At 31.4% G+C, this 24,464-nt stretch overlaps 5 protein-coding genes across 7 annotated transcripts; all 5 read right to left on the bottom strand.

The window, feature by feature from the left end:
- Window positions 1-194: 194 nt before the first annotated feature.
- LOC101221641 (transcription termination factor MTERF9, chloroplastic-like) lies at window positions 195-1,316 on the bottom strand. The gene has a single exon (XM_011657204.2). It carries the CDS (start codon window positions 1,314-1,316, stop codon window positions 195-197), a length of 1,122 nt encoding a protein of 373 aa, XP_011655506.2.
- Window positions 1,317-2,517: 1,201 nt separating this feature from the next.
- LOC105435551 lies at window positions 2,518-4,186 on the bottom strand. 2 transcript variants are annotated; one of them, XM_031885045.1, is made up of 2 exons: window positions 3,666-4,186; window positions 2,518-3,579 (listed from the first exon to the last, which is right to left on the bottom strand). In XM_031885045.1, the coding sequence occupies exons 1-2, from the start codon at window positions 3,671-3,673 to the stop codon at window positions 3,003-3,005; spliced, it is 585 nt and encodes a 194-aa protein (XP_031740905.1). In that variant the 5' UTR covers window positions 3,674-4,186; the 3' UTR covers window positions 2,518-3,002. The 2 variants fall into 2 exon arrangements, with proteins under 2 accessions (XP_031740905.1, XP_031740906.1); XM_031885046.1 differs by having other exon boundaries at window positions 2,518-3,574; window positions 3,666-4,183.
- A 1,054-nt stretch (window positions 4,187-5,240) lies between these two features.
- LOC101211924 (alpha-galactosidase-like) lies at window positions 5,241-9,386 on the bottom strand. The gene is made up of 16 exons (NM_001280601.1): window positions 9,213-9,386; window positions 8,919-9,139; window positions 8,694-8,752; window positions 8,547-8,603; window positions 8,413-8,447; window positions 8,222-8,325; window positions 7,921-7,996; window positions 7,756-7,814; window positions 7,623-7,688; window positions 7,434-7,517; window positions 7,193-7,257; window positions 6,758-6,840; window positions 6,457-6,547; window positions 6,174-6,223; window positions 5,942-6,082; window positions 5,241-5,480 (listed from the first exon to the last, which is right to left on the bottom strand). The coding sequence occupies exons 2-16, from the start codon at window positions 9,128-9,130 to the stop codon at window positions 5,397-5,399; spliced, it is 1,266 nt and encodes a 421-aa protein (NP_001267530.1). The 5' UTR covers window positions 9,131-9,139; window positions 9,213-9,386; the 3' UTR covers window positions 5,241-5,396.
- Window positions 9,387-11,280: 1,894 nt separating this feature from the next.
- On the bottom strand, window positions 11,281-14,979 carry LOC101212167 (alpha-galactosidase-like). Its single transcript, NM_001280571.1, has 15 exons — window positions 14,687-14,979; window positions 14,257-14,315; window positions 14,124-14,180; window positions 14,000-14,034; window positions 13,796-13,899; window positions 13,279-13,354; window positions 13,102-13,160; window positions 12,923-12,988; window positions 12,739-12,822; window positions 12,398-12,462; window positions 12,228-12,310; window positions 12,034-12,124; window positions 11,890-11,939; window positions 11,636-11,776; window positions 11,281-11,546 (listed from the first exon to the last, which is right to left on the bottom strand). Exons 1-15 carry the CDS (start codon window positions 14,863-14,865, stop codon window positions 11,454-11,456), a joined length of 1,242 nt encoding a protein of 413 aa, NP_001267500.1. The 5' UTR covers window positions 14,866-14,979; the 3' UTR covers window positions 11,281-11,453.
- A 3,270-nt stretch (window positions 14,980-18,249) lies between these two features.
- On the bottom strand, window positions 18,250-22,226 carry LOC101212411 (pyruvate kinase, cytosolic isozyme). Of its 2 annotated transcripts, none has more exons than XM_004147048.3 (4): window positions 22,045-22,226; window positions 21,527-21,813; window positions 20,089-20,550; window positions 18,250-19,518 (listed from the first exon to the last, which is right to left on the bottom strand). In XM_004147048.3, the coding sequence occupies exons 2-4, from the start codon at window positions 21,782-21,784 to the stop codon at window positions 18,706-18,708; spliced, it is 1,533 nt and encodes a 510-aa protein (XP_004147096.1). In that variant the 5' UTR covers window positions 21,785-21,813; window positions 22,045-22,226; the 3' UTR covers window positions 18,250-18,705. The 2 variants fall into 2 exon arrangements, with proteins under 2 accessions (XP_004147096.1, XP_031741666.1); XM_031885806.1 differs by having other exon boundaries at window positions 21,527-21,809; window positions 22,045-22,203.
- Between the last annotated feature and the right edge of the window lie 2,238 nt (window positions 22,227-24,464).

The following is a 24,464-nucleotide window of genomic DNA, read 5'->3' as shown; positions in this document are numbered from 1 at the left end:
GGATTTAGCTAACAGCCTTAAATTGGAAGGAATAACAACACAACTCTTCCACTTGAAAAACAGAGATCCCCATTTGAAAATCTCAAGAAACCAAACAGTGGTCTCTTAATATCAACAAAAATACTCTCCCATTTGAAGATCACGAAGCTGAAATTTAAACTCTAAGAAGATTATTAACTTACAGCTTCCAAATCCTATAGAACAGATTTGGTTTCGGCTGCGACATTGCCCCGGTATATGTCCATCAGATTTGGGATTTTATCCAAATGCTTAACAACATACATCTCCATAAAGTCTCTCTCCGCCCGTACAAGCGCCCGAGGGAGGATCTTTACGTTCTTAAGAAGACTTTTCACCTTCAAAGCCTCAAGAACTTTGTACCTCTGTCGGAGCTTGTCAAGTGCACTCATGAATATCGTAGGGTAAGAAATTACAGTTTCTGGATCCAACTTTGCTGTGTTGAAACAGAAATCGGCAACATCCCTTATTTTCTCCTCTGAACAAGCTAAATATTTTGGTTCTTTCTTAAATGCTGTAAGAATCTCCTTCTCAGACAATCCTAAACTCTTCAAAACATTTATTTTCTTCTTCCAATTTGAATCACTCAATGAACTCCTTACTCTAAGTGCATGAATAAACAAACGAGCCTTTGGTTCAATGCCCAATTCTTTAACCGTTTGCACAACTTGAATAAATCTATCAACCTTTTGCATAACAGCTCTAGGCTGCACTTGAATCAACTTCGCTATATTCCTAGAAGGTACTCCTTCACTGACCAAAACATCACAATTAGGTTTTATAATACCCTTAGAATCAAAAGTTAGAAGCCACGAAGAACGACAAATAGCAGCAGTTACTTGTTCATCAGATTCAAGCATTTCCTTTATGAGACAAAATGATGGTTTCAAGTGAGAATCTAAGCTACAGAGAAGAATTGAAGGGTTTGTTATAATTAGCTTAGGAAGTAAAGGACCGATAAATCCGATTTCCTGGAGGAACTCAACTTTAGGCTTCAGATTGTTGGGTACTTTGCAGTGAAGAATCTGAGGTTTCCTAGAGACCAACTTGGCGATCTGTGAATTCTCGAATCCATGTGACTTGAAGAAACCGATAATGGCTTCGTACTGCTGGAGGTGTTTTTCATCGAATTGGAGCTTTCGACCGGTGGAGGTAGGAGATCCAGAAGAAAGGGCACATGAATTTTGGAGGAATTGGATGGTAGAAACAGAGGGTGAAGGCAATGTAGAAGTAGAAATGGTATTGAGAAAACGTTTATGGATGAAATGTAGAAAAAAAGAGGAGGAAATTTTGGACATTTTGGTGTTAGAATGAAGAAATTGAAGGAAGGGTTTAGGTTAGGGTTTTGAGGTCGACGAAGCGAACATCCTCACAGAGTGGAAAGCGGAAATGAGAGCTTTTCTATTAGGAATAAGCAAATAAATATTGTGGTTTTAATTGTCTCATTTACCACTTTCTTATATATATATATATATATTTATTTGTCTCAATCAAGTAGGTATATTCAAAAAATGATATGGATATATTTTTTTAGAAAAAAATTAAAATATTTATATAACTTACAAGCAAGGATGAATGTAAATTTTTTAAGAACTATATGAGATAGTTGTAATAATTGACAAATTAGAGTGGTCATGATTGCTTTGTGAAATTTTTTAAAATTTGATGTTTTGAAAATATTTAGAAATTTTCATAGTCTAAATCATTTTTCTCTATTATAAATATAAGATGTATTTACAAAAACTTGTTTTTTAATTAATTCAGAGTTCGAAAAAATAATAAATTAAAAAAAGTGCTATAAGCTATTTTTTTCTAAATTTCCTTTTTAATCTAATTCCGATTATAGATTTCAAAATTATTGAGTATAGTAAAAGAAAAATAATTAAAATAAGATAAAAATTATCACTAGTTGATTTTATTAGTTTTAGATTTATTTTTCTCTTTTGAGAATCATAGATGGATTATATTTTCCAACTAATATCCTAAATAAAAGATTTTTTTTAAAAAATTACATTTTATCTACCTAAAATCACCCCACATTTTATAAAGGATTTTCTTTTTAAAAGAAATTTATGTATCTAAATTGTTTTTTATAAAATGAAATTAGGATTTTAAATCAAAATTTCTCTTAATAGTTAGGTTAATTAATTTCCATTGATATCTCTCTCTTTTTTGTTCTAATTTTCTCAACTTATCTTCCTTATCAAGATGTTTTTTTTTGCACATCACATATCACATCACATCACATCTCTATTTTTTATTTGTTTAAAGTAAATTATCTTTTCTGTTTAGATTGAATAGTCATAATTTTCAACTCATACATGTAAATTATCTTTGATGGTGCCATGTTGGGTGCTTGTAAAATTCGCAAAAATGTTGAATTGGGAGAGAAAGCAGCTAACAAATTGTTTGAGCATGAAGGCAGCTACCATGTTTTGCTTGCAAATATCTATCCTTCTGCTTTAAAATGGAGTAAAGTAGCCGAAGCAAGAAAAACAATAGAGGAAAAAAGGGCTTAACAAAACTCTTGATGTGGGTAGCTTGGTGAAATTGAGAAATGAAGTTCATTCCTTCTATCCATGGAGCACAAACTCATCCAAAATCCAAGAGAATACATATATATAAATATATATATGCCTTTTCTTGAATAACTATGTGCCCAACACTAACTTGAACCACGACGTAGAAGACGAAGCCAGCTTCTAGTGAGAAGCTTGCCAGTGCTTTTGTTCGAAAGATTAGGAAGGGAAAAACAAAAGGCCTCTCAATTTCAACTCTAAGAAGTATACAGCAAAAGAATTAGCTAACAGTATCAAATTAGAAGGGAAAATAACAGAAGTCTCCCACTTGAAATGAGAGAGAAATCTTGACAAGCTCAAGAAGCAGTGTTCTTTGAATGACAAGAAAAAAATGCTCTCCCATTTTGAAGACAATGATGCTGAAATTAAACTAATAGAATGTTTTGAACTTACAACTTTCCAGTCCTATTGAACAGAACTGGTTTCGGCTGCGACATTGCCCCGGTACACGTCCATAAGATTTGGGATTTCATCCAAATGCTTAAGAACACAAATCTCCACAAATCTTTTCTCCGCTACTAAAAGCATCCAAGCAATCTTTTTACTCTTAAGAAGATTTTTAGCCTTTAAAACCTCAAGAACTTTGTACCTCCGTCGGAGCCGGTTGTCCAGTGCACACATGAATAACTTAGGGTAAAAAATTACAACTTCTGGATCCAACTTTGCAGTGTTGAAACAGAAATCTGCAACAACCCTCATTTTCTCCTCTGAACGAATTAAATAAAGTGGACATTTCTTAAATGCTGTAAGAATCTCCTTCTCAGACCATCCTAAACTCTTCAAAACATTTATTTTCTTCTCCCAAGTTGAATCATTCATTGAACTCCTTACTCTAAGTGCATGAAGAAACATAGTAGCCTTTGGTTCAATGCCCAATTCTTTAACCCTTTTGACTACTTCAATCATTGTATCAAGCTTTCGCATTATAGTTCTAGGCTGCGTTACAATCAGTGTCGCTATTCTCCAAGAAGGTACACCTTCACTGACCAATAAATCAATGTTAGATTTTAAAATACCCTTACAATCAAAAGTTAGAAGCCACGAAGAACGACGAATAGAAGCAATTACTTTTTCATCCGATTCAAGAATTTCCTTCAAGAAAAAAAATGATGGTTTCAAATGAGAATCTAAGCTCCTGCTAAGAATCCAAGGGTTTGATAGAATTAGCTTAGGAAGTAAAGGACCATCGAACCCGATTTCCTGGAGGAACTCAAATTTAGGCTTCAGATTGGTGGATACTTTGGATCGAAGAACCGAAGGTTGTCTCGAAACCAACTTGGCGATCTGTGAATTCTCGAATCCATGCGATTGCAAGATACCGAGAATGGCTTGGTAGTGCTGGATGTTTCTTTCATCTATTTGGGGGTTTTGACGGGCGGAAGAAGGAGATTCTGAAGGAAGCCCACATGAATTTTTGAGGAATTCAATTGTGGAAACAGACGCTGAAGGCAACGTAGGAGTAGAAACCGTATTGACGAAACGTTTTTGTATGAAATATAGAAAAAATGTGGACGAAATCTTACACATTTTGGGTTTGGATCGAAAGGTTTCAAGAAAAAGGTTGAAGTTAGGGTTGTGAGCTGGGCAGAGTATATATTGATTTTTTTTTCCTAAGAAAAATTATTCTTACAATATTCAAATTGTGATTTGAATATAGAAAACATACGGTTTAATTATCTGTGAAAAGTACAGTTAATTAAATTTGTGATAACATATATAATAAAAAATGGTTTTTTTAAAAGAAATTGAATTTTAGAATTTAGAGTGTAATAACTTTGAGGTAAGAGTAAAATAAAAGAGTTTATTTAGGTCTAATTAACGTTCGACTAAGGGTGTGTTTGTTGAGATTATAAAATGTTTAATTTTGTCAAAAAAAATAAAAACTTTTGAAGAAAATGTTAGTGTTAAAGCAAATTAAAATAATGTATTTTTTAAAAATTTATTTATAAAATAATATATTTTGGACAAATCTTTAAAATTCAAATTTACTTATAAACACTAACTAAACATTAGGATTTTTAAAAATGTATTTATTGAAAAACATTTTGTTCTTAATTAATCCAAATCCTAATACCATTTTGCTCTTTAATTGTTTATTTTTTGTGCTATGCAATTAAAGAAAAACTTTTGGTCCTATACTTGTGTAGAAGAGTTCCATACACAATTTGAGTAAAAAAAATTAGAGTTTATGTCACGACATTTTCTAAATTTACAAAAGTAGTAAATTTAAAAGTAATGATCATCTGATAGTCCTATAATTACCGTGTGATAGTAGCATGATATCACTAATTTTATCATATTAGCAGTATGTAAAAAATTGGTTTTTTTTTTCTAAATGTTATGATTATTTGATGCAACTTTCCAATTTCATTCACTTTTTTACTCTTCTATTAAATTTACAAATTTCCATAATGTATGATTTTTAAAATCCAATTGATTGTGACAACTTTTTAAGGGATAAAAGAAAACTAGACTTTAATATGGTAAACAAAATATCATTTATTTGGTTATTCGAAGCTTTTCTATAAGCAATGGAATGTCATCAACCTCAACCGATATTTACTAATCATTGTCAAGCAATGGTTAATGCAATCGAAAAGGTTTTTCCTAAGACTCCAAATCGACTTTGTTTATGGTATATTGGTTAAACTGCTCCAGATCACCTTGCTCATTATTTAAGAATGTGTGATTTCGAAATGTAAAATTCCCAGAAAACACAATCACATAGAGTGGAAGTACATGTAGATGAATTGTGAAGAGTAATCATACAGAAAGAAAGCTATCTCATAATTTGGCTGATTAGTGAGGTGTGAGGACAAACATCTTACAGTCATGAGAGTCTACTTGAGCAGTAAGGTGATGTCGAACCACCTGGCTGGAATGCTGTTGTTAGGAATGAATAATTAGTCAAAAAGAAGAAGGAAAAAGAACAGGTCTTTTGAATGATGAACAAATATATACACTTTCATAAACAATTTTCATCAAACCAAGCATCAGGCAACGGTTTAGTTTTTGTAGTTTATAATCATGTGGTTTTGAATAAATTTATCAGTCTACATGCATAATACAAATATCGTTATTTCAATAATAATTTTTATGATAGAGACTAAACTAATATAACATTTGTACATAGACTAAATCAATACAAAATCTGGAGTATAGAGACTAAGTTGTTACATACTGAGATACAGTGATAAGTTTTATAAATTTAAAAGTATATGAACTAAATCACTACCTATAGTATGAACAAAATTTAGAAACTAAAAAGTGGTTTTTGACCTATGTAACCTAATGCCATAAAAACTTCAAAAATGGATTTAGTTACTAGAGAATTCATATCTTACCTCCCATAGGTCTCGAGCAGTAACTGTAGTTGATGAACTCAAACCTATATCAGACCAATATGCCGTGATATTGGCTCGCCATAAACTTCTGTTCCATAGAACCACAGCGACTCTTTTACCACTCAGCAGCCCTGCCCAAACCTGCATTGGTTTTGTGTAGAAAAGGTAAGAGTAAAGTAGAAACTTTACCCTTTAGTTTCCTTTAGGAATACGTTAGATGATGAGAAATTACCTCGAGGTCTCCATATTTATGGACCTTCTTTCCTTGTACTCCAAGCTTATCTACTTGGATAAAAAACTTTTAGATGGCCGCACATATTGTTATATTTAGTTAATGATAAAAAATAATGCTTGAGTGCATCTTTGGCGGTAAAAAATGGGTGCAACCTAAGATGCATCTAAATATTCTTCAACAATTTAACCTTTCCATTTGATGGAGAGAAATTATTACTATTTTTGGTTATCTGTTTCACAGTTCTCTATGAATTAGCAGAAACAGTTTGGTTTTTACTCACCCTGATTAACTGCAATAACCTCCTTGTTACTTAACAGTTTCATGGTGTTGTTGTCCATTGATCTGATGTCACATCCAATCAGCAATGGAGCCTTCATATATGAAGAAAAGAAAGGAATAGATTGTAACATGCTTTATATATTTTACGAAGCACACAAGAATTATACACCCAACCCACGAGTAGAGGAACATAAGATGTTCAACCTCCATCTGAACTTGAATTCCGAATATGTCCTAATATAGTACAAGAAATTCCCTATTTAAATTAAAACTTTAGAACTCAAGGACATAGTTGTACTTACTTTTGCCAGTGCCCAAATGCTAAAATGAGAACGGTATTCTGCAATGGTCATCCCTCCATTCCCCACTTCAAGCATGTCAGGATCTTAACAAAAGAAATAACTAAGATTATTTTCCTGAGCATTTCTGAGATTGCTGTACTCTTCTAGAGAGGTTAGCCAAAGGGCAAGGGTTTTGAAGACATAGAGAAGGTTATTTAGTCATAATCATAAAAAGGAATTGTTTGACAATAAGTTAATAAATATGAATATTCTGACTGTTATATTTAACTATTCCTTTCAAATAATTTTCCTCAAACAAGGTTGTTTAAGGTTGATGAGTTTAAACAGCTCAGATACAGCATTTGATTTGATTTAATCCTTTGAATCTTTACTAAGTACCGACAAGCTAACCAGCCAGTGTTTAATTATCATATTGAGCAACAATTATGAATTTACCATTCCATCCTCCTGGTTTAGCGTAAGAAGCCCATTTGTCATTCTGATCAGCAATGGTTGTCATGCTGTAATCATTAAGTAGGAGCATTAGTTTCTTGCTAAAGAAAGTATTTTGAACTTGAAACATCGTACTTCAGTACAGGCATATTCATGGATAGACAAAGGGACTAATCAAAAAGTAAGACAGTTTTTCAAAAAACTGAGTGTTTCCAGAAATGATGATCGAATGTATGCTCACTACCTAATCCAGTTATCTTGAATATCTGATGTTGTTCTCCAACTATTTCCTACATTTACTGCCCAAGTTGCTGGATCTTCTTGTCCCCTACATGAGGAAAAATTTAAGAGAGGAACTCAGTCTGTGTTTTAGAATGGAGAAGCATTAGAACAACTATAGCATTTTTTTTTCTGTGTATAAAAGATTCCTAACCATTCGCATAATGAAAAAAGTATGGGTCTCCCAGATTGTTGTAAGGCTTTAGTCATCTTTGGATACCTGTACCCCTGGAATTGTTGCAGTCATTTGGAAATTTTGATACTTGAACGTAGAAAGTTAATCCTACCTTTCTTTTGGGCTTGTCCCAGTATTTTCACAGTTATCATACTTCAAGTAATCAATCCCCTGTACAATTATGTATATATCAGTTTCTAAGCAAAAAGTCATTCATTATAAACAAGAATTAAATGAGTTGAGCTTTAAGAGTGTAGACTAGAACAGCAAAAAATACCCATGAGGCAAAAGTTTTTGCATCTTGTTCTTCGTGACCAAGGGAACCAGGCATCCTTTTACTGCAAGTTCGGATCCTGAAGAAATTATACAACTTAAGTAAAGAAGATTGAAATAAAACAGTGTTGAATCTGTTGACTTAAGTAAAGAAGATTGAACTAAAACAGTGTTGAATCTGTTGATAGTGAAATTTCTTCAAGCAAAAAAGAAAAAAAACAGCTGCAGCATTTGAATGAATAGCAACAATTGAAACGAAAGATCAGGAAGTATTTTAAGCTGATCTGATGAGTGTATAAGCTTACCCAGCATCCGAATAAATTCCAAGCTTGAGCCCTTTTCTATGAACATAATCTGCTAGGGCCTTAATACCAGAAGGGAACGTTGAAGCTTTAGCAACCAAATTACCCTGAAAACTTTTATGGAAATCATTTAAAATGCAATTATAGAGATTTTCATAGACATCCTAGACAGAAAATAGGACATTCAAATTTACCTTAGAGTCTCTGTCAAGTTCAGCCCAACAATCATCTAATACATATGGAAACAAGAACATATTAATGTCAAAAAACAGAAAGCATGAAGTTGAGAAACCAAAGAAATGTACAAAAAAAGAAACAAAATCCTCACCTAAATTGATATACTGATATCCTAATGCAGCAAGTCCGGTGGATACCATTGCATCCGCTTAGCAAAAGAAATAGTATGTGTATCTCAGTCACAAACTCACAGTACACAAATCGAAACAGACAAACGCCTTCAAATCAAAATCATCACCTGTTTCCTTGATTAAATTCTCGTTTAAATTACATTGAAAATGGTTCCAACTATTCCATCTGCGTTGATTACAAAAATCAGCAACCCACCACCATCGAATTATCAAAAAAACACTATTGAACAAAGCCAAAAAGACCAACAAAAAAAAAAAAAAACAACAACAACAACATTTGATTCAATCAAATCGATTCTGCTTAAAAATCATGATCGGAGCATAACACTTACCCCATCGGAGGAGTTAGAGCGAGACCATTGTTAAGAAGAATTCTCCTAGAGGAAGCAGAATCAAACTCAGTGGCAAACCGTAGAGCTGTCGATCGAGAAGCTGCGGCCACCACAACGCCATTGCCATTGCCATTGCCACCTAGCAAGAACGTCCAGAAAAGGAGGAAGTAGAGTAGAAGCATAACTGAAGGTGAAGATGGGGGAAGAGCCATGGTTGAAGCCTGTGATTGAGTATTAATGGTGAAAGTACCATTTACAGAGTTCGTGTTAGATGGGAACAGGTTGATTAGTTACCTCAGAGAAGCAGCAGTGAGAGACAGGATCTGGGTAATGCTTGTTCAGTGAGTTACAAAGAAATTAATGGAGGAAGTGAGGTTTGTCCATGCAAGCCCATCAATGGCGGTTCCCCACAATGATTGATTTAACTTTGAGCAATAGCAATAGCAATAGCAATAGCAAGTGGTAAGCGAGGAGGACCAGTGCTCCAATAATTATTGTATTCAATTACACTTTTGTATATTTGTATTTATTTGAGTGACAAATAATAATCTGGAGGGAAGACTCTTGTTGAAGTCAGTCTCGATGGGATGTGGAGGAATGTGAATATAAAAACAACTCAATAGATGGAGATGGAGATGGAGATGGAGATATCTATGGAGATGGTGTCACACGGGCACATGGTGTGTGTGTGAGAGAGAGACTTAGATGAGAGTTATGTGAATACATTAGACTAATATTTAATGCATTTATGTAGCTTCAATTTCAAATGATAAACTACCAAAATATTAATTTAATTTCTTTTATGCCTACTATCTATGGGGACTTTTATGAAAATGGGATACTACAAAAACATTATAAACAAAATTATTACCTAATCCAACTTTCAAAATTTGGAAATTTTACTGTAATTAAGACTAATATTATAAAAGTATTTACAGACTATACCAAAATTTTGGATTATATAAATGATTGTCACTTATAGATTTTCTATCACTGTAGCATATAAGTGATTATCAGTAATATAATTTAAAATTTTTGTGAAAATTTTCCTATTTATAATGTATATTAGAAATAATAATTAAGTATATAGCAACATTATTTAAAAATTGCAAATATAGCAAAGTTCTATCGCGTATAGATTTTTATGGTTTATGATCGATAGACTATAGACGAATATTTGCAACATAGTCTATGTGAGATAAACTCCTATTATATTTGTAAATTTTTTTAAATGTTGTTATATGCTTGATTATTTTAAATCTAAATGTTATATTTGCAACTATCTCATATATTTATTTATTATATTAAAAAAGGAACGGTTTTGAAATATAGAAAGATAAAATAAAATATTTACAAAATATCATTACATGATAGATCAAAACATACTATTATCTACATCAGTTGTGATTTATAAAGATAGATGGTAATAATTTAGGGCAATTATAAATAATTCAAGAAGTTTTATTACTTCTAAAATAATTTTCAAACAAAAACTATGTATATATATAGCTTTTCAAATTACATGTGTTTATCAACAAGTAGGAAGAAAAAGCTATATAGAAAAAAGTGAGACATGCCATAAGGGAAAGGGAATAAGATGGAAGGAATTTGTTAAGAGAGGAACAAAATGTAGAGAGGTATATGTTAGAGAGAAGTAAATCAAAAGAAAGAAAAAAAAGAATTGGTGAAATTTTCTAAAAAGAATAAATTTAAATTATTAAAAATTTAGATGGATAAAATTGATAGATGTATTACTAGAACAAAATAATAAAGTGAAAAAAATATCAAAAATCTATATGTTTGAAAAAATTGTGTAAAAGAAAGATTTATTTTAATTTGCATTAACTTACTAAAACGCTTCATCATCTCATCCATTCAATTCATTTCATCATCACAAATTGTACGCTCTCACATTTAATTTTTTTTATTTGTTATTAGTTACAATGAAGATATATGTAAATTGTTTCACGAACATTTTTAAATATAATAAAATAAATCAAAATATTTATAAAATATATTCAATTTTAATTTTATTAATAATATATATATATTATATTTTGAAAGTTTTTTCACTCGTTTTCTCATTTAGAAAAGTTTTAATTTAAACTATGAACTAATCACCTTTTATTTACTTATTTATTATAATTATAGTGAAGTGAACTTTTTTTTAAATATCTTTTAAGTACAATACGAGGTGGAGGAACTTGGAAATAATATATAGATGTCATTTAAGTTGAGTGAGTTCATGTTGACAAAAAGTAAAACATAGTAATTAATATCTTAAATCATATCTGAGAGTATGAAGTTTCATTTGTAGTTGGGAGATGAATAAAACTAATAGTCAAAACAAAAATAAACAAAATTGTTGAAGCAGACATTTTATTTCATTTTCCTCAAACTTGCAGAGCTTCAAAAGAAATTAAAGCAGCGAACAAAAATGTTCCATAAATAAATCAGAACAAAAATGTTCACAAAAACCTTATTTCTTGAAGTGAAACCATGCATGTCCAAATGTGGAATTCGATATCCTCAACATCAAGAAATTGGCTTCAAAATATATAGTTTGCAGGCATGAGAATCCACAGTAGCAGTCAAATTTGCCACAAAAGTAGTTTTCAAAGTGGTATGCTGCAAAATTGTCACACAAAATCAGATAATATTTATGTGATATGTATAAAATAACATGATGATGTTTGGGGATACTACAAGCAAATTACCTCCCAAAGATCTCTTGCTTCAACATTACTGTTTGGAGGGATACCAATGTCGTCCCATTGTGCCGAGATTGCATTACGCCATGGCCCTCGGTTCAGCAACACAACCGCTACTCGGTAGCCAGAAAGAGGCCCTGCCCAAACCTGAAATACAAACAGTAATCAAATATATATGTGTGTATAGATTTTTCTCTAACCTGCTTTGCAACAAAATGGGTCATGCACTTTGCTAGTAGTATCATAATATTGGATTGTACCTCTAAATCACCTTCACTTCTGACTTTCTTGGCCTGGACACCCAGGGGATCTGTTTCGGGAAGTATCATGCAAAGTCAATGAGGTTGAGAAGCAAGCAGTAACATCTATGACAAAAGGAAGTGTAATAGTAATCTATTTTATACCTTGGTTAACTGCAATGACTTCTGTGTTCGTAACGATTGCCTTTGTTTCTTTTGTTAGATTCCTCAAATCACAACCAAGAAGAAGGGGTGCCTGCAACATCACCACCACAGTACCACAAACCAAAGTGAACATGCTATTCAAATATCCCAAACAATTAAGTGAAGGAATAGGAGTTTTTGCGGCATCACAATACCTTGGATATGGCCCAAAGACTAAAGTGAACGATATACTCATCTTTAGTCATCCCTCCATTACCAACCTCCAGCATGTCAGGATCTGAAAACAATTTGTAAATATGAATACTAAATATGCTAAAAGATATTCTGGGAGTTATGATTTGGCTCAATATGAAGGATACGCTACCATTCCAGCCACCGGGTCTTGCGTAATCAGCATATATTTCATTGAGGTCTGCTCTAGATATCATACTGCAAGTGGAATCTCAAATACTTAGAACATGTTTAGGAGTGATTTTCAAAAATAGTGATTTTAATGAAAATGATTAGTTTATAATGAATTAAAAGTGATTTTCATAAAACTTTCTCAATGTTTGGGTTTACACTTCTAAACACTATTGTCATGCAATAAAAGTTGATTTTGAAGGATTAAATATGTGTTTTATAGCACCCAAACATGCCCAAAGAATTTCCACTTCAGATGATGAAAGATAAGCATCTAAACAAAACTTCCTTTAAAAACTCAACCTCTCCCATGAATCATTGATGTCGTTAGTAGTTCTCCAGCTGTTTCCTAATTTATCGCCCCACAAAGCAGGGTGCAGGTCTCCCCTGCAGAACAAAGCAAAAGAGCAAATGCCATAAATGAGAATAAACAAGGAACAAATTCGTTCACCTAGCCCGAGTTGGAGTTAAGTAGGGGAGTGGTCACCATTCACAAAGAGATAAGAAGATCGGACGCCCGGCCTTCATCAGTGCCCGCGTCATAACTGGATATCTGAAAAGGAAAAGATAATCAACAGGCTGCAGCTTCATCTTTCAAACCACCACATATTACCAACTTAAAAAAGAATTTAACTTATTGATTTATGTTTGTAGAAATTAAATTACCTAATAGTTGGCTTAATGTTACCATTGTTGCAATTATCATACTTCAAATAGTCAATCCCCTGCCGAAAACAATGTGCATTAACAATCTTTCACCTAGAAGATGAATTATAAAAAGAAGAATAGAAAGAAAGTTCGATTTAATTAAACTTAATAACAAGAATTTTCTGTTGTTCATACCCAAGCAGCAAAAGTTTTGGCGTCTTGCTCCTCGTGGCCAAGAGAGCCAGGCATGGTTTTGCTGCAAGTAAAATACCTGCACAGTTGCTTGACAATTTACTGCTTGAATGGTAGATCGAGTTCACATATAGAATATGCAAAGGTATGTGAAAAAGTTGAAAATGAAAGTTCATACTAAATTTGGTTTTTTTAAAAGAAAAAATGTCCCAAATATTTTTAAAATCATCCATTCAACTTTCATCTACAAATCATAAATGCCTTCTTAATGCCAGAAAAGGTAAATTCATTTAAGTTGGAATTATCCCATATTTTAATTTAATAAATTAAATATGCCATCATAAAATTGAAAAGTGAACACCTATCCACTATGCATAGTCTGGGCCCTTACAACTTAGCAAAATCACAAATAGTCATTACAGCGCATAAATTCATTGAAAAGTTTTAATACATATACATAAAAGGTAAATTAGACCTTCTCAAAATTTTACCCATTTGAAAATTATTGTTACCCACTTACCCAGCATCTGAATAAATTCCAATTTTAAGGCCCTTTGCGTGAACATAGTCTGCAAGAGCCTTCATACCAGATGGAAATGTCGAATTCTTCGGCACCAGATTACCCTGAAATCATATTAGAAAGAAGTTGGAACTCTGAGAGACATAAAATCAAACGGTTTACATGCAATCTTAAGGAAGATGAAAAAGGAGGGGAAGAAATTACCTTATCATCACGAGCTATCTCAGCCCAGCAATCATCTAAGAAGAAAAGCCAAACATCATATAATTTATCTTTTGAATCTTGAAATGTAATAAAAAGAAAGAAGAGATTGACCCATAAGCCATACCGATATTGACATATTCATATCCAAGCTTCGAAAGTCCAGTAGAAACCAGAGCATCAGCTGTCGAACCAGGTCATTTGGTCATTCACGTTGAGTGTTGAAGTAAATTAAAAGAAATTGAACGATGAAATTTTACCGGTTTCTCTAATCATTTTCTCGTTGATATTACATGCAAAGTGATTCCAACTATTCCATCTGGCCAACAACAATGAATTTTCAAAAATTTAGAATACAAACAGCGTTCCTCCAATTGGATAAAAAGAATATAAAACCTAATTTAACCAAAAAGTGTGTATGAGAGAGAGAGAATCCATTTGCTAAGACAGTGATGAAAATGACAAATAACTAGAGAAATGCGCGCCAATAGCGTCGAACTTTTCTCGTGGAATTAGCAAAATAAAGAAAGATCTCCAAGGGTACTGTTTGCCTAAATTTTCAACAGGATAATGATAAAAATTTGAAAAGAGAGAGAGATCTAATTGGTTAGAAAAGGAATAACAAAAACAGAGGAAATGCATAAACAAACGGAAAAAGCCAATTAGATTGTGTCAGATCGAAGAACTCACCCCATGGGAGGAGTAACTCCAAGGCCATTAGCAAGCAGATTCCGCCTGAGCAAATCACCGTCGGAGGCGATCTCCGTCATTCTAGAAGTGGCTGAAACAGTAGTTTCCAGCATTACCAATGAGAACGCTAAAACAAACACCACCACTGCCGGTGCTTTGCAGTAACTCCGGCACTCCATATTTACACTTCAGAGCTGGATCTCTGTTTGAAAGAATGGCTTCAATTCTTCGTTCCTCCACAGTACGTGTAGTGTAATAATTGAAATTCCGATGGTAAAAGATGGTGGATGGATAAGCTCTGTTCGTGGGGAGTGTCAGTATTTATATGAACCTTTTTTTCTTTTTGTACAATGAACCGACCGATTTGTATTTTGATATTCCGAAATTACCCTTCTCAGGCGAGTTGGATCGCTGAGTCGGATCGTTTCGTTAGTGGAATTGTAAATCATTATCATTTTGAATGTGACTCTCCCCTCTCATATTATTTTAGGAAAATAGTCAAAAATAGAACTTTGATAGAATATTTATATAATTAAGCATAATAATTTTCTTTTAACGATTTTGTTTGTATATAGTTTGTTAATTTATTTTATTTATAAAAAAACCCATTTTTAACCTTTTTTAAATAATAATTTCAACTCATATTTTGAAATATATATATATATATATATATATATGTTTTTTTAAAAAATTGTGTAATAAATCTTATATAGAGTTATATTTTATGAAAAATGTAATTAGTTTGTCAAATTTTTTTAATTTTTGAAAAGTATATATAAATTTACTCTTCTTGAGAAAGAGAAATTTTGTAGATGATAAAAAAATGAAACTAATTACAAATATAGTTGTTATAAATAAGCAAGTTTTATTTATTTATCTTGATTAACAAAAAAAACTTTCAATGAATTATAGGTCTTTTGATAAATTTTGTAATATTTTGTAAACTGTTTTAAATTTTCTCATATTTAAAAATGTCAATTTGTTCGCTTTTTTCTAAAGTAGAAAAAAAAAAGGTTTTGAGGCTTAGTAAAGGAAGGAAATTTTTTGAGGTGAAATAAAGATAAAGTTTGAAAGTAGAGGGGAAGAGAGGAATTAAAAGATAAAGTTTAAAAGGAACGAAGTGCAATGATATAAAAGGGGAAATGAGAGAAGGCATCAAAGTAAATTATTCAAATTAATAATTATAAATAGGAAAATAGGAAAACAAATTAAGGCAAAAAGATTTAATTGTGTGAAGATAAAATTGATTTTTTTTCTTCTTCTTCATTTTTTGTTGTTATTATTTTGGTCTAAGGAATGAAGTTGGGGTTCTTTCACTTTCATTTGAATGGTACAAAGACAAATGGGTGATGAAGCAAAAAAGAAAGAATAGTGGAAGAAGAAAAACAAAAAAAGGTAAGCCAAAGTCATAACACATTATGTTTTAGAGTCTTCCACTTTTTTTTGCTCCATCTCTTTGTTTGATTTTAAATTGTATTATTTGTGGACCAATATGAACCCACAAACCCACAACGCCTACTTTCTTTTTTGCCTTTTCCTTTGTTCCACGTAAAATTAATGAGTTTTTTCTTTTTCTTCTTTTTACATTTTTTTTAGATTACTTCCGGATAATTGAAATAGTCTAAAATTTGGTTATATTTTATAAATTTTTTAAATAATTTTATTATCTATAATAACTTTTTAAAAATATATAACAAAATAAACTAAAATATTTACAAATATAACAAAATTTTATGGTCTAAAAAATTGCTTTTGTTCTCCTCCTCATACAATAGTGGGCTAGGTTTTAAAAGATAATAAGAGAATAATGTACTTTTTTTAGTTGTTTTTATTTATTTGTTTCTTATGTCAAAGGATGAGTGGGTTTTGAAGAATAAGGGTTATATATCACCTAAAATATATTATGGAAATAAAGGGGAAAAAAAGAGAGAGAAATGCTTTGTTGAAAACAAAAAAACAAAAAGAAACATTCAAAATAAATATTAAAATCAAATAAGAAATATATTTAACCCAAAAAAATTCTAAAATGATGTGAGGAAAAGAATAAATTTTAGACAAGTGATTCTATATTTTTACAAAAGTGTATTTTCATTATTTTTTAAGTGTCTAAAATTCTATATTCTTACAATGCCTAAGACAATTGAGCTAACTATTTATGAAAAAAGATATATAGAAGGTTTAGACTATTAGTGTAATAAGGTATATTAAATTAGGTTATTAGCGTAGAAAGTCCATGTTATTATTGTAAAATACTTTTGGTCTCATTTTGAAATGTGTCACACGCCTCGTATTATTTTGGGTTAGACGTGGACTTGCCCCTATACAAAAGATGCTCGTTGCAAATTATGAAAACCATAAACCAATATCAAAACTGAAAAAAATTAATTTGAATCGTGCGATAAAAAAATTGTATAGTTACAAATATAACGAATAAATTTAAATTATAAACGTATATAGCAACATTTTTAAAAAATTGCAATATAGTAAAATTTGTCAAAGATTATAAAAATTAGAAAATATTGATTTAACACTAATAGATCATAAGAGTCTATTAGCAATAGAAGTTCGATAGATTTTAATATATAAGTCAGACAAGAGAGAGGTGAGATTTGAGATATAATAGTGTAAATGAAAATAATTTAAAGATTAATGTTTGATTTTAATTTTAGAAATACTTTGGTAAATTTTTCTTCTCTAATGGATTGGTATTTTGTTTTTAACTTCATTTTTGTTTACCTAATCTTCAAATAAATAAACGGGACATTAGTTAAAAACACTTTTTTTTTCTTTAGTCAAATGCCCTAAATCAGTTAATTATTTTATCACAAAAGCCAAAAAAAGAAAATAAGGGGAAAAGTAATGTAAGATGATGTGATATAAGTAAAAGGAAGATCTTGACAAATCCATTAGAAAAATAATATTTAAGGTTTTTTTTTTTTTTTTTGTCAATAATTAAGTTTCAACACTAATAATTAAACCTTTATTTGAAAGGATATATTTAAATCCAAAATTTGACCCTTTTTAAGTTGGATGGACTATATGAAGTCCAAGACCACGTGATTTACTTTGACTCATCACCTCTAACCAATAATGTTAGGAATAGAATACGTAATGCATTTGATTTGTTATATATAAATGCAAAGTTTATAGAGTATTGTGATGATTCATTTTTAATATCATGCATCATAAGATGCTAAAGAATAATAATAATGGCCCATAATTAGCAAATCTTTCATCAATGTGGAAATCCTCATTGTATTAAAACAATTAAATAATAATCCAATTATTATTTGAAACCAAATTGAATGAAAAAGATATATATCCATTCTTTTTATATATTTTTTCCTTTAAAAATCTGGTCCTACTCCTAACTTATAAATGAAAAATAAAAGCAATCAGAAACTAAAAGCTGCTATGTTAAATAACATAATAAGATTTAAAAAGTTAGATTCATAAAATCAATAATGAATTAGACACCATAGTTTATGAGAAAAAAAAGCTTAAAAAGGTATTAAAGTTAGAGATGAATAAAGAAACCAAGTTAATATAAAGGGAAGCATATATGATTGAAAACTGAATTACTATGAAATAAACCTCATATAACAAAATCCATCCAGTCCAAAAATGATCTGTTTCACATGTCACATGAGAGTACAAATGGATTTTTGAGTTCTACAAAATAAACACAAATTAGGGCACAAAATTTTGGGAATTTCAAGAACAAAAGTTTATGAAAGTTGGTTGCTTCAATTTTCTTTACTTCCCCTACTTTTTAAGGTCACACAATAAGGAAGTCCAAAAAAATTTTCAAGGGGATATCCACCCCTCATTCACAACAAGAAAATCAAAATTACTAGTTCAACCCTCTTTAGGTGAAAAACTAAAAATAACTATATTTATATTATAAATAGCAAAAGCATAGATCGAGACCTGACTGCAAAGTTATATGAAGACAAAGGATGCACCTGAGCAACTTCTGGATGATGGAGTCAGATGCTGAATTTGCTTGTTTGTTTGATTCATTTCACAATGCATATCTTGATGACGGAGGCAGCTCCGATTCGGTGAAGTGCGACGATGGCATCCCCAGGTTTGCACAGTCCCTTCCCCATAGCGGATTTCAGTGCAGCTTCAAGTATTACTTCTGTGGATTCGGCATCTGTGGCCTTAGCAGATCCTTCAGCCAATATAGGAATTAAGCCTCTGTGGATCAAGCTGTGTCTGGCTGGGGATTCGTCGCTGCAAGTCCAATCGAAAGAATCGGTAGTTAAAACTGGAACGACGACTGAGAGGATGGGAACAGCTGGCCTATACTTAGCAACCAACTTGGCTGTGGTTCCACCACGAGTCAACACGACGATGAGTTTTGCTTTTGCCTTGTTAGCAGTTCGAACGGCTGAGGATGCAAGACTCTCCAATGGACTCATTGGAAGTGGGGTGGCCCTTATCATCTCCTTAAAAACGACACCATAGTCCAAGGATGATTCTGCTTCAATGCAAATACGAGCCATGATCTTTACAGCAATTTCAGGGTAAGACCCAGCTGCACTCTCACCACTAAGCATAACGCAATCAGTGCCATCAAGAACAGCATTAGCGACATCTGTGGCTTCTGCACGGGTTGGCCGTGGAGATTTGATCATTGATTCAAGCATCTGAGTAGCTGTAACTACAGGCTTGCCAGCAAGATTACACTTGTAAATCATCATTTTTTGTGCCAAGAAGATCTTCTCAACCGGAATTTCCATTCCAAGATCACCTCGAGCAACCATGAATGCATCAGTCTCACGCAAAATTTCATCAAAATTGATAACTCCCTCCTGGTTCTCAACCTTGGGTATTCATATTAAAAGAGAAATGAACATTCAATCCAACAGATATAATGACATTGAAAGAACATTGTCTTTACAAAATGGAAATTATCTACAAAAAAAGCCTGAACACATTGGATGCATGCATAAAGAGTCAAATACGATATGGAGTGACTCCTCAACCCACTCAACTAGCCTGCAAATAAAGTACTCATCAAAGGACTAAGAATTAAAAACATTGTGCACACCATGTTCAAAGGACTAAGATGGAAGTGTAATGACTAAACGATTTCAAAAGAAACAAAGCACCAAAGCAAGATCAGCCAAACAGCTCCTAATGCACTGACAATTTTTAAAAGAGAGATGGACTTCTAAGCAAATAAGCAATGCTAACCTTCAAATTATACTTTTAGGTGCTGATTTCCCTGATAAAAATGTGCAGTCAAACAACACATGCAATGTAAAATCCAAGACCGTTCAATCTACACCCCTCCCAAACAAAAATAACGATGTTTCTCTCTAAGCTAAGAAACAACTCAATATAATAATGAGAAGAAGATGAAGAATAGGACTCGTAAGCAAAATTCATACCTTTGACATCAGTTTTATATGTTTGGCATGGGGGCCAAGAAGCTTGCGGACAGTGACTAGATCAGAACCCTTGCGAACAAATGAAAGAGCAATCATATCAATACTATTGGGAACACCCCAACCAAGAATATCTTCTTTGTCCTTTTCTGTCAGAGTGGGAAGATCTACCACTATACCAGGAAGATTCACATTCTTTCTTTCTCCCAACATTGCTGTGTTTTCACAACGACATACCACCCTCCCAGCTTCTGGATCACAAGACAAGACTGTGAGGGTGATTGTGCCATCTGAACACAAAATATTATTTCCTGGCTTCAAGTCCACAGCAAGCTTCTGATAACTCATTGAGATCATTTCTTCATCCCCCTTGATGCTATAATCTGTAGTTATGATCACTTCTTGGCCTTCTTTCAGTTGAATTGGTTTCCCATCCTTCAAGAAACCAGTCCGAATCTCCGGTCCCTGCCAGGGTGAATAAGAGGAGGCTTCATGACAAATCAGTTTGCAAGTGCTAAAAAATCACGATACCATGTGAACTAAGTATGCTCTGATCTGTGAACTCTTCAAAAGTTCATGAGTTGGTGTTTTCAGTGTATAGTAAATCCTTTTTCAATAAGAAATGCATATTCAATCCACTTTCTCATAATAGGTGTTAATTCAATCCTTTTTTTAGTAGGTCTATGCTTTCTTTTGTAGAAGTGTATATCCAATCCCCAAGGTCCATCTTTACCCAGAAAAAAATATATTCATAGACAAGCATATAGATTTTAGAAGCCCTATAGTTAGAACTTAGAATTACAAAAAGTTGCAGGAAGATGGTACATCGGCAGGAAAATTATCTTCAATAGGCATCATATTCACATTAGGCATTTGTTGCGGAAAGGATAATGAAGGAGTTATAAGTTAGCAATACCTTATTTAGATCCATAATAATTAATCAAAATACAGTAGTGAACCCAACCATTTCTTATGTATAAAGTTCTAGACTAACACTTTTCGTTGACTACATACCCTTATCTTATCAGGTTTACTAAGTTTCAAATACAACCCACATTTTACTTCTTTGCATCAAAGGTGACAGAGAAAAGTTTTCAAACAGATATATAGTTCAGCATGGTAGATGTGGTGAATTTCCAACAAATTAGATAGTTTCATTAGACGTGTTGACAGAGAAAAAAATAAGAAAAAACAATTTCAACAAAGTGTCATTGTTGCAATGTATTTAACATAGCAATTGAATCAAGAAGCAACCCAACAGGTTCTTTTCTCATTTCCCAAAATCAATCATCCACAACAGCAAAATGGATGAAAGTAAGTTCATTAACCAGATCCTTCTTCCATCCATTTCCAGAGCACCCAAGCAAGTAAAATACTATCACACATAATTGCATAACTCATCATTTTCAAGCAAAAATCATTTTAAGAGAAAGCAACAAACCTTAGTATCAAGCATGACGGCGCAAAGGATTTGAGTATTCTGCATGGCAGTCCTGAGATTGTTCAAAGTCTCTTGATGATACTCATGTGTACCGTGAGAGAAATTGAAACGAGCAACATTCATACCAGCCCTAAGAAGCTTCTCGATCATAGTCACCGATCGAGAAGCAGGTCCCAAAGTACAAACAATTTTCGTTTTGGGAATACGCCCATCATTAGGAAGTTCCTTAAGAATCCCTTCAATATCAATATTGGCCATCTGCAACTAATTATTTCTTCCGCTTCTTCCTAGGGTTCAGTTAAGCAAATCAGAAATCAAACCAGAAACAAAAAAAAAAGGAAATGAAACGCATGTTATGAAGATCATACAAAATGAATCCAGAGATCCAAAAAACACGAAGACTATTAGGAGGAGAAAAACAGGGAAACAGCAAAACAGTACAATCTATGGTGAATATAAGTAAAACTGAACAGAAACAGAAAAAAATCGGTCGATAGAAAGATTCATATACAGTATACCTTTTGGTGATGAGAGCGCTAATGGCTTCAACTACAAACTTGAACGATTCTTCTCCTTCTTCTCCTTCTTCTCCTTCTCCTTCTTAAAATCTGTTTGGTTTTGTAGTGTTGAGTTCTGTGTGCTTCAAAGCTTCGGCTACCACCGTTTGTGCTTCGTTACATATACTGCTTTTGTAAAATTATATAAATCATATTATTATTAAAGAATATTTGTCGAATTACAAAATATTTGACCTAAAAAGTGGATTTTTTATATGGAAACTTTTTTAAAAATTAATTAATACTCTAATTTAAAATAGGTTAAATTACATGTTTAACCTTTAAAGTTTAAATACTTTTATAAAATAAACCAAAAAGTGATCATTGGTATTAATTTTTTTTATATGTAATTTTTTCGTGTATTTGAGGTTTGTTAAATTTTAGTTTCAAAATTTTCAAACGTTATATATTTAGGTTTTTTTTTAAATGTTATCGTTACTGTTTATTTTTATTAGTATTTTGAGTACATTTGAAAGTACAAAAACTAAAATTAAACAAATTATAAGTGTTAGAAGATTGTATTTTAATTTTTTTTTCAAAGTGAGTTTGTATTAATCGATATGATTATCTTCCCTTGTAGTTGAAGGTTCCATCTCACACGTGTTCTTATTATTCAAATCTTCCTATATCTATTAGTTCTTTTTTTTTTCTTTGACAAATTGTAAAGGTACTTTTTAAAATAGTAAAATAAATTAAAATATTTACTAATATATAGAAAATTTTCAGATTATATCAATGATAAATTTCTATCACTGTCTATCAATATAACTGAAAGAAACATATTAATGTCTATCATCAATAAAATTTAAAATTTTGCTATATTCTATAAGTATTTTGTCAAATTTGTTATTTTCTTACTATTCCTTAATTTTAAATTTTTAAAAATAATAATGAGAGGTTAAAATTTTTGGGGTTTTTTTTTTAAATTAGGAAAAATTGACAAACTATTTATTTTTTATGAATAGTAAATATTTTGTCAAATGTTATATTCTCCATAATGTTGTTTATGCAGCCGATTATATATATATATATGTATAAATTATTTTAAATGACAAGCTATTACAAAAATATTTATAGAATATAGTAAAATTTCATATTTTATTTTATTTTATAAATAGTTTGATTAATTTTTTTTATATTTGAAAACACTCACACACTCATGTACATGTATACATGTATACATGTCACTCATCATAAAGGTTTGAGCATAAATTGGAATTATAAATGGGCATGTCCATGCATAGTTGGTGAATAAAGTTAATTAATATAAACAATGAGCTAATTAAATACTTAGGCTTTCAAAACTAGCTAACTTCAATCATTAATTAAAATAACTTTCTATACAAAAGTTTATTGATTAAAACAATTTTGTGTTTTAAAGTATTGGTATTAAAATAATAGAGTACAGATTCAACACCACTAATATATTTCACTTTATTTAATAATACTCACTAATGTCACACTTAATTTAATAAGTGCTTAAGTCACTATCTTCTTTTTTCTTTCTTTCTTCTATGAGATTTTAAGTTTTGATTTTCCATTAAGAAAATTCAACTCTGCTTAAACCATAATTAAAAAAATATATATGTGATTTATTAAAATTTAATTTTATAATAATTTAGTATTTGAATTTTAGTGTGAATATTAAAAGAGATTTTTTTACATAAAAAATTCGATAGACTAATTGGGGACTTAATAGTTTTAAAAAATACAATGCCTATCATAAAATACTAAAAGTTATCAATAAATTGTTAGGTCGAGGACTAAATTGTTATATAGGAAAGTTCCCATATTATATCGATAGAATATTGAAAATACAAGGACTAATTGGTCAAACCAAAGTTAAATGTTATTACTTTTATATAAAGTTTAGAGACCAAAAATATTTATTAACCAAATTTAATAAATAACGTTTACAAAACATAACAAAATTTTAGATACACGGATAGATGTTTACCAATGATAAAATTTGAAATCTTACTATATTTTGTAAATGATTTTGTCAAATTAACTATTTCTTATAATTCGATAAATAATTCAATCACATTTTAAGTGAACATTTTTTACAAATAACAAAATAAATTTAAATATCTAATTATTCTATAAACTATTATTGACTATCAATATCACTCATGCAAACATATATAGAATCTCTTATAAATATTTGGTTAAATTTGATTCCTCTATTTTAAATGGTAAAGTTTTATCATAAATACAAAATACAAATTTATATTCTCAAAATATAGGGATGGAATTGGAATTTAGAAATGAAGTTTATATTATTATTGATGAACACATGAAAGAGTGTGGGTGGGGATGGTAGGGGTAAAGTTGTAAAATGGAATGAGGGTTTTGTTAACTATGGGCGCCTTTTCATTAAG

Source organism: Cucumis sativus, chromosome 5, assembly GCF_000004075.3.
Source record: "Cucumis sativus cultivar 9930 chromosome 5, Cucumber_9930_V3, whole genome shotgun sequence".
NCBI classification, from domain to species: Eukaryota; Viridiplantae; Streptophyta; class Magnoliopsida; order Cucurbitales; family Cucurbitaceae; genus Cucumis; species Cucumis sativus.
Note: the sequence above shows the minus strand (reverse complement) of the source record. Positions and strands in the feature narration are given on the sequence as shown.

Bases quoted from the DNA above. Each gene is read 5' to 3' on its own strand.
- LOC101221641 (XM_011657204.2), bottom strand. From the start codon at position 1,316: ATGTCCAAAATTTCCTCCTCTTTTTTTCTACATTTCATCCATAAACGT.
- LOC101211924 (NM_001280601.1), bottom strand. From the start codon at position 9,130: ATGGCTCTTCCCCCATCTTCACCTTCAGTTATGCTTCTACTCTACTTC. The intron at 8,753-8,918 runs GTAAGTGTTATG...TAATCAACGCAG, and splicing joins GCTCTAACTCCTCCGATGGG to ATGGAATAGTTGGAACCATT. The intron at 6,841-7,192 runs GTAAATTCATAA...TCTTTTGTTAAG, and splicing joins TAAACCAGGAGGATGGAATG to ATCCTGACATGCTTGAAGTG.
- LOC101212167 (NM_001280571.1), bottom strand. From the start codon at position 14,865: ATGGAGTGCCGGAGTTACTGCAAAGCACCGGCAGTGGTGGTGTTTGTT. The intron at 13,900-13,999 runs GTAATTTCTTCC...ATATGATTTCAG, and splicing joins AGATAGCTCGTGATGATAAG to GGTAATCTGGTGCCGAAGAA. The intron at 12,989-13,101 runs GTAATTTAATTT...TTTCCTTTTCAG, and splicing joins AACATTAAGCCAACTATTAG to ATATCCAGTTATGACGCGGG.
- LOC101212411 (XM_004147048.3), bottom strand. From the start codon at position 21,784: ATGGCCAATATTGATATTGAAGGGATTCTTAAGGAACTTCCTAATGAT. The intron at 20,551-21,526 runs GTTTGTTGCTTT...TCACCCTGGCAG, and splicing joins CCGTCATGCTTGATACTAAG to GGACCGGAGATTCGGACTGG. The intron at 19,519-20,088 runs GTATGAATTTTG...TGAATACCCAAG, and splicing joins ATATAAAACTGATGTCAAAG to GTTGAGAACCAGGAGGGAGT.